The 15,701-nt window shown below is 34.2% G+C and overlaps 1 protein-coding gene across 1 annotated transcript; it reads right to left on the bottom strand.

Annotated features, from left to right (window-relative positions):
* Positions 1 to 831: 831 nt before the first annotated feature.
* Positions 832 to 13,438, bottom strand: LOC144433226 (uncharacterized). Its single transcript, XM_078121534.1, has 13 exons — positions 13,334 to 13,438; positions 10,716 to 10,880; positions 9,198 to 9,305; positions 7,984 to 8,082; positions 6,731 to 6,829; positions 6,097 to 6,198; positions 5,749 to 5,892; positions 4,930 to 5,175; positions 4,447 to 4,548; positions 3,796 to 3,939; positions 3,048 to 3,122; positions 1,705 to 1,972; positions 832 to 967 (listed from the first exon to the last, which is right to left on the bottom strand). Exons 2-13 carry the CDS (start codon positions 10,716 to 10,718, stop codon positions 885 to 887), a joined length of 1,473 nt encoding a protein of 490 aa, XP_077977660.1. The 5' UTR covers positions 10,719 to 10,880; positions 13,334 to 13,438; the 3' UTR covers positions 832 to 884.
* Between the last annotated feature and the right edge of the window lie 2,263 nt (positions 13,439 to 15,701).

The following is a 15,701-nucleotide window of genomic DNA, read 5'->3' as shown; positions in this document are numbered from 1 at the left end:
AAGAAGAAGATGGATACTATTATTTTTTGCCTCCTTAGTCATGAAGTCCAATGAGACATCTATTTTTCTTAAAAGACCATTTATATAAAATATTGACCGATTTACATATTACACAATGTATATATAATGTTCTTATCAATGACAATTCTGGGTGAACCCAAACCTTATTTATGTCCTCAAATTGTGTTCAATGACATTCCATAAGGAATATCTCCCAGTTACTGGTGATCATTAAAAATATCTTTCTGAAAGTGTAATAAATGTAGTAAGCCTTGATATGAAACAAACACAAGTCTTAGTCAAAATTTTATCCCACCCCCCACCCCCCCCCCCCCCCACCCCACCCCCCCATGTTGGCTTATTTATAAGGTTTGTTCTCAATTGCAAACATGTACAGGAAGAAAAAGTGCATCAAATCTACTATCTGTGATTCATGATTTCTCGGATTCCAAAAAACAAAAGTACTAAGTTAAAAAAATTATGTACACATACTACAAACACACACAAATGCACACATACATACATACACATATGCATGCACACATACATACACACACACACACACACATACATACATACATACATACATACATACATACATTCACATACATTGATATCTGTACTTAGTACACATGCATGCATACATACATACATACATACATACATACATACATACATACATACATACATACATACATGTACATACATGCATACATACATACATAAATAAATAAATACATACATACATACATACATACATACATACATACATACATACATAAATACATACATACATACATACATACATACATACATACATACATGGCATCCATTAATTATCACCCTATACAGATCAGAATCATATTACTAGTATCTTCAGATCACTAGTGTCTGGGAAACCTTGATTGTCTTCTGCCTTGGTTGTGACCAGCACTGTCAGATGAAACATCTGTGCCAAAATGGATATCTAAAAGGAAAAAGGAGGAACTGCATTATGAAAAATCCCAAGTAACTTTGCTTTCATACTATTTTACACTTTCGATTTCCTTTGATCAGAAAACACTTCAGGTAGGAATGTTGCTGTAAAGTTTCACATGCATGGACTCCTTATTCTCTGAAAATTGGCAATCCACATTTTTATACAATATTGAAATGATTACATGAAGTAAAGCTCACGGTCGCATTCACTACTTTTTCGTACTTTTTGTTCTTTATTTTCCTTTTATGTATGTCATTTTTCTTGTTTAGGTCAGGTCATCTAGTAATTAAATACTATCTGCACCCCACATGTTAATAATTTATTGAAATAACAAATATAATTGTCCAGTTAATTTTATTACCATAGTACTGTTTACACACTGATCTATCAAGTTAGTGTACACAGTAAAATAATGGACTATTAGACAGGTGATTTTGCTAATTATAAGATTTAAACTGTTTCTTGTGAAGGCTTGGTATATAACATTCAAAGAAACTGGAATGTTAAAGTGGGTCATAAGTCAGGTTAATACATTTGGTGGTAATTTTTGTGTGAATTAAGGGCCGTAAACCAAGTTTATATGTTTGTTGGTGGTGGTAATTTTTGTTGCATACTATATAGCACAAATGTATGTGTAGGATTTCACTTACTGATGATCAATCTGCATATATTTGTCAATTGCTATTGACAGGACTCAAAATGAATGTCATCTATTTATATCTTACCTCCACCTTTGCCAATTTTTTCAACTTTTTGCATAGCTTCATCTACTTCTTGTAAAGCAGGCCAAGCAGTTTGCTCAGATAACCATGCCTTTAACACATGGATGCAGCTCTTTTTACTTCTTTCCTCAGCCTCCAATTCTTTGTACGTTTCCTCTATCTTCTCGATATCTTCTTCTGGGAAAAACAGGGCTACAGCGAGTCTTTTCCACCTAGTACCGTGTCCTACTCTTTCACTGTATTTAACAAACTGAGTATTCAGCAAAAATTCCTGCAAAAATTAAAAATAACAAAAATGTTACACATCAATGAATACTGAGTAAATGAACAGTCCAGTTCAATGATTACCGGTAATTTTTTATCATAGAGAAGAGTCAATATGTTTTTAAAAGCATAGTTCATTTAAAAACCTAACTATACCCTTTTTATATGGGCAACCTAGGGTTCCGGTTACTCGATCTCACCTAGTTTTTCACTGCTGACCCTAAACATTTTTTTTTTTTTTTTAGAAAATATAACATAAAATCCTGATAATTGTGAAGTGTTGGGAGAAATCATGGATGTGGAAACTGACATCAACTTAAAAAGACAATAAAACTGTTCTTCCAATCTGTAATGGTTGTACATCTGATGAGAAGAAACCAATAACACAGAGACCATATGGAAAAAAAAGGAAAACATAACTATCTGAACTAGAGACTCACACATTATAAAAAAAATCAAAAAAAAAAAAATCTATATTCGCCACCTATTCTAAAAACATTTTCAGGCATTAAGGCAATGATCAAGACAAAGACAAAGACATAAATGTAGGGGACATATTGAGTGAAAACAAACTTAAAGTGGTCATATGGATATGAAGATTGGGTATTTATTTCGGATTTTGGATTTATATACAATTTTATCATGGCTTCCTACTTGACAAATCAATGTGAAACAACATACATATATGCCAAGTCCCTGTTGGTAAAACAATAAATTGCAAAAGATTAATAAATGTGCGAAATCTTTGTTCTTGTATGTACAACCACAAATCTTTTACACATTTTTTACCTTTTTGCAATGTATTGAGTTGAAAACAAAGACTTGTCAGTGTTGTTTCAGGTTGATTTTTCAAGTTGGAAGCCACGATATAATTGTTTTATAAAATTAAAATAAAAGCCAATTATCATCCATATTCAAAATCTTGACAACTTAAATATCATATCACTTGAATTACACCTAATACTGTTGTAAATTATAAAGATTCCATTTATTTTTATACAAACCCCTTCCTCAAATTTTACATATTGATGTTTGAAATTTGTTTCCATTCTTTGACAGGTCTATAGTCACCATGTACATACCTTACACTGTATAAGTATCATGGCAGCTAGGTCTGGTTTTTGTTTTTCTATGGCAATATCATACGCTGTTTTACCCTGTGGCATCAAACAAACAAATAATAATTCAAATGTCTGTCATTCTGTTATATAAAGGTCAATTCATCATGCTAGCAATCATGCATCCAGCAAACATGCCTATATAAAAGTTCAATGGAGAGAAATAATGAAAAGTGCCTTAGTTAGCTCGCCCTGATGGTTATGATGATGATGATGATGATGATGATGATGATGATGATGATGATGATGATGATGTTAGAACTTACTTTATTTGGCGGTGAATATTATTGTTACCATGGATATGTTGGAAAGACCAGACTGCACAATTATCATTAGCATATTTGTAATTTGAATATTAGTCATTTGAATATTTGGCATTTGCATATTAAGTCATTTGAATATTAGAAATTCAAATATTAGTCATCTGAACGCTTCTCATAATTTGAATAATAGTTATTTGAATATTTTGTTATTTGCAAAAGTCACTTGAATATTAGATTTTTAAATGTTTGTCATTTCAATATTTGGCAATTGCATATATTGCAAGTCACTTGAATGTAAGAAATTCAAATAGTTATTTTCATGTCTTATTCTTAATTGTATTATTTGTAGTTCAATTAATTATATTTTTCAGCACTTTGAGAGATAAGTTTGGCATCATTTCAGAATTACAGGTTTCATGGATACTTAGCATTGACAACAATGAACTCACCTCACTATCATGGCAGTAGACGTATGCACCACGTTGCAGTAAAAACTGAACGATATTCTTATGACCACAAAATGTTGCACAGTGTAGAGGAGTACATTTCTGCCATACTGTATTGAAAACGGAACCACACAACTTATCCACTTTCTGTAAAAAAAAAAAAGTGTAAAGAAAATGATAAAAGAAATATACGATAATATTTGTGAACAGATGTTTCTACAACTGTGAACAGTTGCAAAAGGACATTCAGATATTACTCAATGGCTTTCCTTAAGCACCTACTTGGTATGTTGGACAGGAATATACATTTTGGTTAGTTGGATGGGTATATAATACACTTTGGTGCCTTGGGAAAGAAAGTGTTTATGTACATAAATATCTTTCATCATATCATTACTGCAAGGTATTCCAAAAATTGTACAATATAAAATTTAATTATTCATTCGAAGGTTGATACATTTATTTTGCAATAGCAAACACAGATCATAACTATATATAAGATTTTGTAAAGGAAGGAATTAAGGTACAGTTATGATCCCATATTTGCATCTATTTTCAAACTTTTAAAAAAGTGAAAGAAATCACAAAATTTAAGCTCAAGTAACTACTAGGAAGTGTGTACCAGTAATGTTGGACGCAATCCATCATACTTACCATGTCAGCCTTGGCATTGATGTCAACCTTGCGTTCAAATAAAGCTTTCACTACTCCCATGTGACCTTTGACACAGGCAAGATGGAGAGGGGTTCCTCCATACTGAGCAACAAAAAAAGACAATTACAAAAAATTATTGGATTACTTGATTAATTAAACAACTTTTGTGAATTTTACTTTTCATGTTCACATTGGAAGATTTACAATCAATACCCAAGTTCTCTTCTGTCTTGGAAATAGGCGTTATTGTTTTTAAAAAATTAAAAAATCATTTTTGTTATTAACAGCAACTATTTACACATTGTTTGTCAGCTTTTTGTAATATATTAGGTTACAAACATAGACTTAATAAATGTTGTTTCACATTGATTTTTCAGCTATCATAAAATGGTCTTATGAATTAATAAATCCATAATAAATACCCAATCCCTCATCCATAAGGCCATTTTAAAGTCCCATTGCATTACCACATACATATCTCACCTCTGAGTCCCTAGTACTGATATCAGCTCCTGCTTTGACCAATGACAAGACAACATCTTGATGTCCCCAGTATGCAGCACATTGTATAGCTGTACAGTTAGGCCATGGGTTCTGTACTAATGAACCCCATATCATTCCTACCAGTATGATGGCCTCAGCATCTAAATCAGCGCCAGCTTTTATCAACAAATTTGTCACCACTCTGTGACCTTTGACTGCTGCCATGTGGAGAGGAGTCCTACCAAACTGTGTGTCAAGGTTAATGATACAGGCAAAAGTATGTTCATTACTAATACGTCAATAAATCAATAAAGAAAGTAGGACATAAAGAAAGAAATATCTTAATGCATTTATTGAATACTAATTAAAAACACAATATGGCTTACCCTTGAATTACACATATATACTATTAGTCATGTAAAATATGTTAAACTATCTAAGATTACAGATGTGTTTTACTAAATAAAATATACTGGCAAAGTCAGAATCTAGAATTACAAATTTCAGTGATTTTCAAATAAGTTTTTGTATAAAAGGAAAGACTTTAATTGTTTTGAAATTGGTAAAACATGACTAGACGACTCTGCCAGACCCAGTCTGTGCCCCTATTGAGAAGAACAAGTACTTCATCGAACAATAATTCCTAACATTTCAATCAACTTTGTAATTCACAGTATGACTTTTTTATGGCAAATAGAGCCCCAATTGGTTATTATTGGAAAGGTCATGAAACAAAGCGATGTGCATATATGGACTAATAACTGTATCTGACATTTGTGACATGTTTGGTTGAAATCATTAGGAGCTATAATTACTTACCACAGTGTCTCTGAAATCCACATCAGCTTTTGAATTAATCATGACACTGACTACTCCAGCATGTCCCCAGTCACTTGCACAATGTAAGGGTGTCAAACCCTGCCATGGATTCTGATATACATTGCCATACTTCTTACTAACAGTCTGAAACCAAGATATTCAGTATATCAAAGTTATTGTTTAATACAGGTAATATATTTCACATTCCATGCATTGGAGAAAAAAACAAAAGATTACACCGTTTCAGCATTAGGAGCGCTGTTTCAAAACATCTCCTGGATCAGGTGCATGTATGTTTGTAGAAGGGTTTCCTGGCTAAATGTGAACAAGGGTTTATTCAAATCTTACCTCCATTGGTACAACATTGACATCAGCTTCTCGCTTCACCAACACTTCAGTAACTGCTTTACGACCATTGATAGCAGCTAAATGCAAGGGTGTTCTACCATACTGTAGACAGTAATATACAGAGAACAGAATGAATACCAGGACTTTGCTCTCCTAATAAATTGTTCATTTTTAGCATCTTTTAGACTGCATGTACAGTATACATTCACTGCAATGTATGATACATTTTAAAGAATTGTTACAGAATAATTCACAATTGGTTAGTTTATATTTTCTATATATGGTACTGTTGGTACATGTCATTGTACATACAAAACAAGGAACGCATGATAAAACTTTGACAACAACATCTGCTAGGCAGATCGAGCCATAGAATGTTTTCGTCCCCAAACAAAAGAATAATCCTATTTTGACTCCTGTCGTAAGATAACTCTGATAACCTGAGCCTTTAATTAGGCCAAGTTCCACTTACGATTAAAATCTATATGTGGAAAACAGTTGTCTGGCAGACTTATATTAAAATTGGTCAAGAATAAAAGAATTATCCTATCTACATATAATCTTTATGGCTCCACTAATAACATAACACAAAGAACCTGGGATTGAATCATGGGCCTTTAAAGTATTGGCTTACCTTATCTCTAGCATTGATATCAGCATGTAGATCTAATAACATAACTGCAATTGTAGCATGGCCACTCTGACAGGCTAAGTGTAATGGTGTCAATCCAGTCTGTATTCAATAAACGACAGAAAAGTAGACAGTATAGTTAGTCTAAAAAATATAGGATTTCTGTTGAGAATGTCCTCTGTGACCCTTTTATCTATCATACTGAGTTTGGTTGCTGTAATAACTACAGTGTATAGTTACGTTCAGCATTACAAGATATCCCCAAAGACTAACTGACTCAGTCTGTAAGATACAGTATACATGTGTGTCATGACAGGCGCCCTCACACATCATCATATCATACAGAGAATACCAATGAGGGTAAAATAACATGACGTACCTTAGGGGCAAAATCAATAGTTGAATGTAGAAGAGAAATTACTTCTTTTAGAACTAAAATGGTTCAAAATCCCCCATTATCCTACATTGTACTATTGATCTCACCACTTAGTCTACTGTTGACTGAACCACATGTATGACAGACAGACATACCCTTCAAAGAATGTATAAATCCAAGTCAACAAAACAAATAATGTTGGCTGGTAACAGATAAATTGCATGTTGTCATTAATTTACTCAAACATGTACAACACAATGTAATTCATATTAAACAATTCATTTCATGCTATTAAGTGATGCTGTTTAAACAACTGATGACTGGATCCTCTCTGTAGATAAGAGTTGAAACATGGTTTGGTGTTCAGATCAAAAAAGGTTAGTGCAAACAAATATATACAACCAATGACATGCTAGGAATTGAATGAGTGCAACTTGTCACAAACAGGGAAAATTAAAAAAAATACAAAAAACATTGGGTTTAAATAACACTTGGCACAGCATTTCGAAACTAGACTCTGAAGAAATGTATTACCTTTTAAGATCAACAGTTTTATGGCCTCTTTATATGTACATGAAATACCAGGGGAACTTGAAGTTCATCTTTGAATGTGAGCTATTGTGTAAAAAGGCCTTACAAATGTTCTTGTTAAATGATAGAATGTAAGACATGTCTCGCACTGCCAGTATGCTATGCCAAGTTTTATCAAATACAATTCATCTAGTTACTTTCCATTTTTCTTACAAGTTCTGCATGCTAGCCCGTCAATGGTAGTATAAAAGAGGAACATAACTACAGACAAGCACAGTAGATGTGGTAACACTGGTATACAAGGAATCAAGCTGGACCTCCTTGATCTGATATTAAGTAGGTAAATTACCTTGTCTGATAGATTGGGATTAGCACCACATTCTAGTAGAACAGACACCACTTTGACATGACCATGGGCTGAAGCTTTCAAGAGTGGTGTACATAGATCCTGTAAAATATATACACAAAATAATATGGCTTAAATCGCTTATGGAGATAACGTTATATTGACTCCATTTGGATGATGATATGTGACATTTCACTGACCAACAACCTGATTGTGAAATTATGTGACGAGATTTTCAAATAGTATTATCAGCTCTTGGCAATTCTAGTCACAAATGTGATACGAGAGATAAGTGGAATACCACTAGTGCTACACATTACAAAGTCACTTCATGTCCAATACATGATCAGACAGTGGGTTGTACAAAAACAAATTCAATTGTTTTGAAAAAAAAAACCCACAACAATCTTGCTATTTACAACTGTAAACATAATTTTGAAAAAGTACTGAGCTGAAAATATTATATATGCAGAAAATTCTATCAACCCAGATGAAAAGGTCTTTCTAAAACCATCTGTTCAGCTCAGCCATGGGTTACTGGGACAGTGCATTTAAACTTTTAAGTCCTATATATAACATACCTAAAGCATCTTACAGGATTAGGAGCACATTTGAATGATAATGGCAAACAACTTGAAGGCCTAATATCAGAACAATCATCACAATAGATATGGCATGACATTCCTTTTAAACTGAAATTTGTTCTTCAGAATTCACTGATCATGTGGATGACAAATGGGTATTCATTTTCAATTTTTCGGTCAATTCACAAGAGAATTCAAGGGGAAACAATGGAAACTTTCTTCATTTCAGTGTGTCCCATTCCTAGCTTATACCTCTGAAGCAATCAAATTTGTTCCTTCTCATTTTCTCTGTGGTGCATGCAGACTCACAGGAATACTTCAATTCTATCACATCAACTCTAAACAAACAACTTTATTGCATATTAGAAGGGAACCTGTTGATTTTGGACAAAGGAACAAACCCCCATTCTTAGACTAATCACAAATGAATACCCAAGATATTGGCATCAAAGAGTACAAACAAACCAAACAATACAGAGTATTGTTCTATAAATACAGACTCAGGTACTAAGTAGATGTAATGTTGTTTAGCTAAATATTTCAGACAATGCTTTTTTTGAACAATGGCAGTAATTTGACAAAGCAAACAGTGAGCACTGTAGTAAACTATACCACAATGTCAGCTTTTCTTACATTTTCACTGACATAGTTGATTGCACATCGTCCACTTTTCAATAGTCGAGAAACAACATGTAGTTTTCCCTCAGAAGCAGAAGCCAGTAATCTCTCATTGATGACAGACTGTAAGGAAATTATAACATTAAGAAAGATAATTTTATAAATTCTAAATTTAACTGTGTAGAATTAATGCACTACTATTGGTATGAGTAAACCATTCAAAGTTTAGAAAGATATTTACAGTAACTACAAAAATTGTGTTCCTGTTTTGGTGATTACAAAGTTCAGTTGAGCAAAATAAAAATTTTACAGGAACTGCAAGAAACATGTTGCCATTTGATAATAATAAGGACACGTTCAGGTTACCATTTCTTTTAAATACTGTAAGCATGGAGGTATAAGGGGAGATTTATACCTCCATGGTTAAAGCAAGAACATGACATTAGCCCATAGTAAACAAAACTGACGCGACATCACCAAATATTCGGGATTCAACTTCAAAAAACGTGACAATTTTAAGATAGACTGGCAATACACTACAACAAAATCTAGTTATCACCAATTGGCAACACATTTCTAACAATCACTGTAACCCAAACTTTGATCCTCAAAGTAAATTGGAATTCATAGACACATTGTTAGGACTGGAACTATCAGTAATTTGAAATGAATAAAACAAACATTGTAATCTACCAAAGGTGTGTAGTAAGGTGATTTGTTATTCTAGACTTGATATCATTATTCTGATAAATCACTTCAGTGTTTTGATAAGATTTTTTCGATCCCCAGCAACACACAGAGAGAAGTACTATCCCTATACATTTGAACATAAATGTAATAGGTGTACCTTTGGAAGGAGCAAGGGCCAGGGGAACACAGACAGACACAGAGAATTTACAGACCTACTCATCATAATAATAAATACACAAATGAAGTACACTAGTCTACCATTTCATAAAACCTGTACAACTTGCTGCAATTTTTGTGCAGATTCTCAAATTTGTGTGCAATTTGCTAGCAAGGTAATTCTCATGTTATGATTGCAATAACTTACCTTATGAAACAAAACATGAAATAACACATCTTGTGGGAATTTTGCGATTGAAAACAAAGAGGTCTTGTAATATTTGTCTAATTGTTTTTTATCCCGTTCCGCTATATAATAATACAATTTGCAAGTATTGTTTTGTTTTACTAAACTGTACTTTTTTTTGAGATACATGACAACATAAAAAAGTGTAATCCAAGGATTACAGTTATTAGTAGACAATACATTCGCAAACATTAACTACTTTTTGAAAGCTGGAACAATTACTTTGCAATCCCCAGCAACCAAATCACAAACACTGAACAGTTGATTAGCAACCTCAAACAATTATTTTCACTAGTGCAATGGCTATCACAAGATTTTCACAATTGCAAACCAGCACACAGTGCTATTAAATCACAGGTACATGTACTGTAAAAATGGAATTGTATCTGTGTACCGTGAAAACATAAATAAAACAGAGTGTCAAAAAAGTGAATTCTTACCATGATGAGATAAACCTCATCTGCTTTTTGTTATTTATTCTGACTTGTATAGTTTCTATTCCACTTCTGATATCTACTGCTAGTTGTCAGGTTTCTTGTACCTGATATTTCAAACCAAATGTTGAACTCTGAGTATACTCTCTACCACCAAAGACATGATTTTCACTGAAAGAAAAAAGTCACATAAAGTTATATCACATCAGACATGAGTTATTGCCTTTTCAAATTTTCACCATGATTGGTTAGGAGAATACAAACAATAGAAAAAAATTATCATCTGCTGCCTGTATTGTTTATGATTGAATAGCTAAGTACTAATATATATATATATATATAGTCTATGTTATGAATTCCTGATGGTCCGTGAAAATTATATATGCATATATTCCCTCCAGCTCCCCTCCACACACATACATACAAACTTCACACACACACACACACACACACACACACACACAATTCTTTCTGCAAGCAAAACATGGCTGAGTGATACAGCCAATCCATCAAGTCTAAGAACAAATATTACAAGAAAAAATACAACAGAAACATGAAGTAGATTATACTTGACTACAGACATACATACACTTCATAGCAACTAGATAAATATATTACATGTCTACATGATATCATTACATTCAGTAACTATGCCTTAATAATCAAGTTGCTGGGAGATGTACATTGATCATTGAGCCATAGTACTGTCTGTTGCCAAAACATCTGTAATGTTTTCAATAATTTTCATATGTAGATTGAAAAACCTCACATGACATCACAAAACAATGATGAATACAATAGTGTTTTATTAATTTGAGATTAGGGAAGAGTGTTTTGAGAATGTATGTATGTATGTATGTATGTATGTATGTATGTATGTATGTATGTATGTATGTATGTATGTATGTATGAATGTATGTGAATGTATGTATGTATGTATGTATGTATGTATGTATGTATGTATGTACTGTATGTATGTACTGTATGTATGGGATAATTTCAAGTGTTGCTTTAGAGAATGTAAAACTGCTACTTGTGATAATAATAAATAAATAAACAAAAAACATACTAGTACTGTTTACATGTACCTATTTTAGAGGTTATTTGTGGCTTCAAATCTCAAGATCTCTCTTCACCCAAGATTATAAGCCACGGATTGCCACTCAACTAATGTGTACCAAAATGTCATATACCTGTACATGTTTCTTTTGCTGTGTTTGTGTTTGTGTTTGTGTTTGTGTTTGTGTTTGTGTTTGTGTTTGTGTTTGTGTTTGTGTTTGCGATATTAGCCCCAGAGATTTGCCTAGCTGGTTCAACAAACATGTACAAGCTTAGTGACTGGTGAACCACATTATTGTCTAACCAGATAACCAAGTCTCTGGGCTACATAGTTAAAAATGATTAAAAATTGCTGTGATTTTGTTACAAAACTGTTGATATCAAAGTTAACATAACAACAATCCATGTATTTCTTTACTTTAGAGTCATATTACATTGCCTACATGTTTTTTTTTGGTTGTGTTCGTGAAGGTTATTCTAATAACCTGTTAACTCGCGTTGACAGACATTGAATACCCAATGGAACATTGCACTAAATAAATGTATGTCCCCTGTCAACACACTGCCATAGACAGTACTGAGGTGAAGAACACTATTACAATGTACCAAGTCTCACCATACTCTACCCAACAACCCATCTCCTCATTCCCAATTGTGCCATCCCACTCCTCACCACACCCCACCCCCACCCTGATCACACACACACACACACACACACACACACACACACACACACACACAATACATGTCCATGTACATGATGAATGGTGGCGTTATGTCTTGATCGACACTCCCCCTCACACCCTAACCCCACCCTCAGTCACCCCCCCCCCCCATACACACATGTACATCATTGGAGCTTTAAAGCCCTCCAACCTGTTGCTCCTCATAGTAAGTGCAATTCTAATGTTTACGAACCAATCCACACGACCTAAATAAATATTTTACCACTAATTACCAGTCCTAGTCCTGTTTGCAATTAGAGACCTTTAATTTTAAGTCGGGACTCGATTCTGACATTACCGCTATGCATACAGTATTTTAATAATATTTGTGATTTCAAGTGAACAAGTATTCAACGAATCTGCATATGGTTAGTGGTTTGCAATCAACAAACTTATAATTACGTACGAAATACCACCTCCTAACTGAAGTAAGTGACTGTTTAGAAATTAGAATGAACCGATCAACAATGGTGCGATAACTTGGATCCTAAGGGGAATGTGGCATACTGACAATACAACCTCCTTCACGTTAATCGTAAAATCGATTTTCCCAAACTATAAAATACATACAGTTACTGCAATCATGAAGGCAACATACCACCCAACCTTACCAGCGTGTAAGTGAGTTTGAGATACGCCTTGGAACAAGCAGAAGGCTGACAGAAATCAGTGATTATCTGGTACAATCGAGGTACTTGTTGAGTGACAGAACGGGTACGGGTATGGTGGTCGTTCCGTGTTCGAAACAAAACATTGTATTGCACACAACATCGGACTGTGATCGGGTTACCGCTACATTATATTTCCACTATTTCGTCACTATGGACAGTCAGTACTCACCGATAACACAACCTCGCCACTTGAACAGCCCTACTTCGCCGACGTCCTTCATGTCAATGGAAGTAGCGTCCGTACGTACGCCGTCAACAGTTCTATGGTTACCAGTACCACAGGACTTATGCGATAAGGTCAGGTCAATTATTACATGTATTATCTATCTGCCATGCGCGCTACAATCAAAGCAGCAGGGAGTCGCCATACCATGCGCATGAGGACGCATCTACACTAGCATTAGCAATATAATGTATTGGTTGCTTTTCGAGTTAAAGTTTTGATATAAGCCTGGTAAAAATAATTTTCTGAAGTTTATAGCTTTAATAGTCTTCTTTAATATCTGTAGCGCTCTGTGTTACAGTTTACTATGTGCAGACAGACAACAAACAGACAGACAGACAGACAGACAGACAGACAGACAGACAGACAGACAGACAGGCAGGCAGGCAGATAGATAGATAGATAGATAGATAGATAGATAGATAGATAGATAGATAGATAGATAGATAGACAGACAGACAGATAGACAGAGAGACAGACAGACAGACAGACAGAAATAGATAGATAGATAGATAGATAGATAGATAGATAGATAGATAGATAGATAGATAGATAGACAGCTACATACACACACACACACACACACACACACACACACACACACACACACGGGTGTCACAAACAAAGTCAATGTTTACTGCCATTTTTTACATTAATTTCATGAAAAACGACTCCAACTGTGTATAAAGTGCCAGAAATTAAACATTTGTTCTGTTTTATAAATTATATGAAAAAACATCGACGATAAAGTCTCAACTCAAACTTTGCAAATGCGCAACCCCCTGAGACATTCATTTCCATCGATTGTCCGCCACAACATACAATGTTGCGATATCAATCCGTCTAAAAATATCTCACGATGCTTTACACACCAATACACTTGTCTAATTTGTTGACAAGGGAGGGTGGTTGTCAAATTTACGATTTTGTGTGAGACACATTTCTGCTATGCATATGGAGTATCGCGAATGCTTTGGCAAATATCATTTAAAACTTTTAATTTATACACACGGCAGCATAATTTCCCCTGACTCCCCGCCATAAATCGACGATGCATTTTAATTTGACCTTTAGAATTGAATTTGATTGGTACAAATTTGGACGAACGCGTATAGGCGGGACAAGGTAATGCCATACATTCTGCTGTGATTGGATACTAAATCGTATAATGTCCTCACCTACAAACCAATGTCTGTGAATGGATAATATGTTGTTACATTGTCTCAGGAAGACGATGTCTGTCAATCAATCAAAGCTAAGATTCCAGTAGTGAATGAACTCGACTCGATCGAGTGCCCTTTATAAATACTTCACTTCGCGCCGAACATCTCATCGTACGACACCTGTTAAATTGATATACGCTAATATAACTTACAATCAACCCAGTTTTGTTTTAGGAGTAGTTATAAGTAGTATTTGTGTTAAATTGTGTAACTAGTGGTAGTAATAGTAGTAGTAGTGTAGAGTAGTATCTTCCGTTTTCGCTGGTTGAAGACTTTCTGGGTAAGTAAAGGTAAGTTCATTGGTTGGTCACTTGGTGTGTTTGTTTTTTTACCTCAAAATGTTAGTTTTAATAGACTAAGACAGTATATATTGCTTTCAGAACCTCGTCTTTGCATATACGACAACCAAATTAGATATGATACAAATAGAACAAAAAGTTGGGGTTTTTTAACGTAGTACTTTTATAATTGTAATGCAACATGTGATGACTTTATTTCACTTTCAGAGTAGTTACTACTCTGTATATATAAACACTTTTGACCCCGCACATTTTTGACACCAAAAAGCACGTTTAGTTATAAGTCTCGTGGCCTCGTGTAGAGCGAGATCTCGTCCATGCCATGTAGCAAGTTTTGTAGTGACCACGACGTGACCTCCGTCGCTTACCCTATATTCATACGTCTCAACTCCGAAAAGACTGTTGAATATGAATTACAGTGAACTATATTCTGTTTTCACTTAAATTTCATGACAAACAATCATCAGATTTTATATTGTGCCTAAAAGTAAAAATTTATTACGTTTTATAGCAAAAAAGTCGACGAATAAGTCACGCATGAATATTTATAAATGCGCAGCCCCCTCTTTTGAGTGTCCGCCTCAATATACAATGTTGCAATTTGAAAACCGTTAAAAAGTCACACGACATTGTACACGCTATCTTTTCAATTCGTCGACGAGGGAAAGTGTTAGCCAAATTGCAATTTTATGAGAGACACGTGAATGCCACAAATATGCAGTATCACATAGATCTGGTAAAATATCATTGAAAACGTTTAATTTGTACAAACAATGACATAATCCCTCCCGT

This window comes from Glandiceps talaboti, chromosome 3 (assembly GCF_964340395.1).
Source record: "Glandiceps talaboti chromosome 3, keGlaTala1.1, whole genome shotgun sequence".
Taxonomy (NCBI): domain Eukaryota; kingdom Metazoa; phylum Hemichordata; class Enteropneusta; family Spengelidae; genus Glandiceps; species Glandiceps talaboti.
The sequence above is the reverse complement of the archived record's forward strand: the minus strand, read 5'-3'. Positions and strand labels throughout refer to the sequence as shown.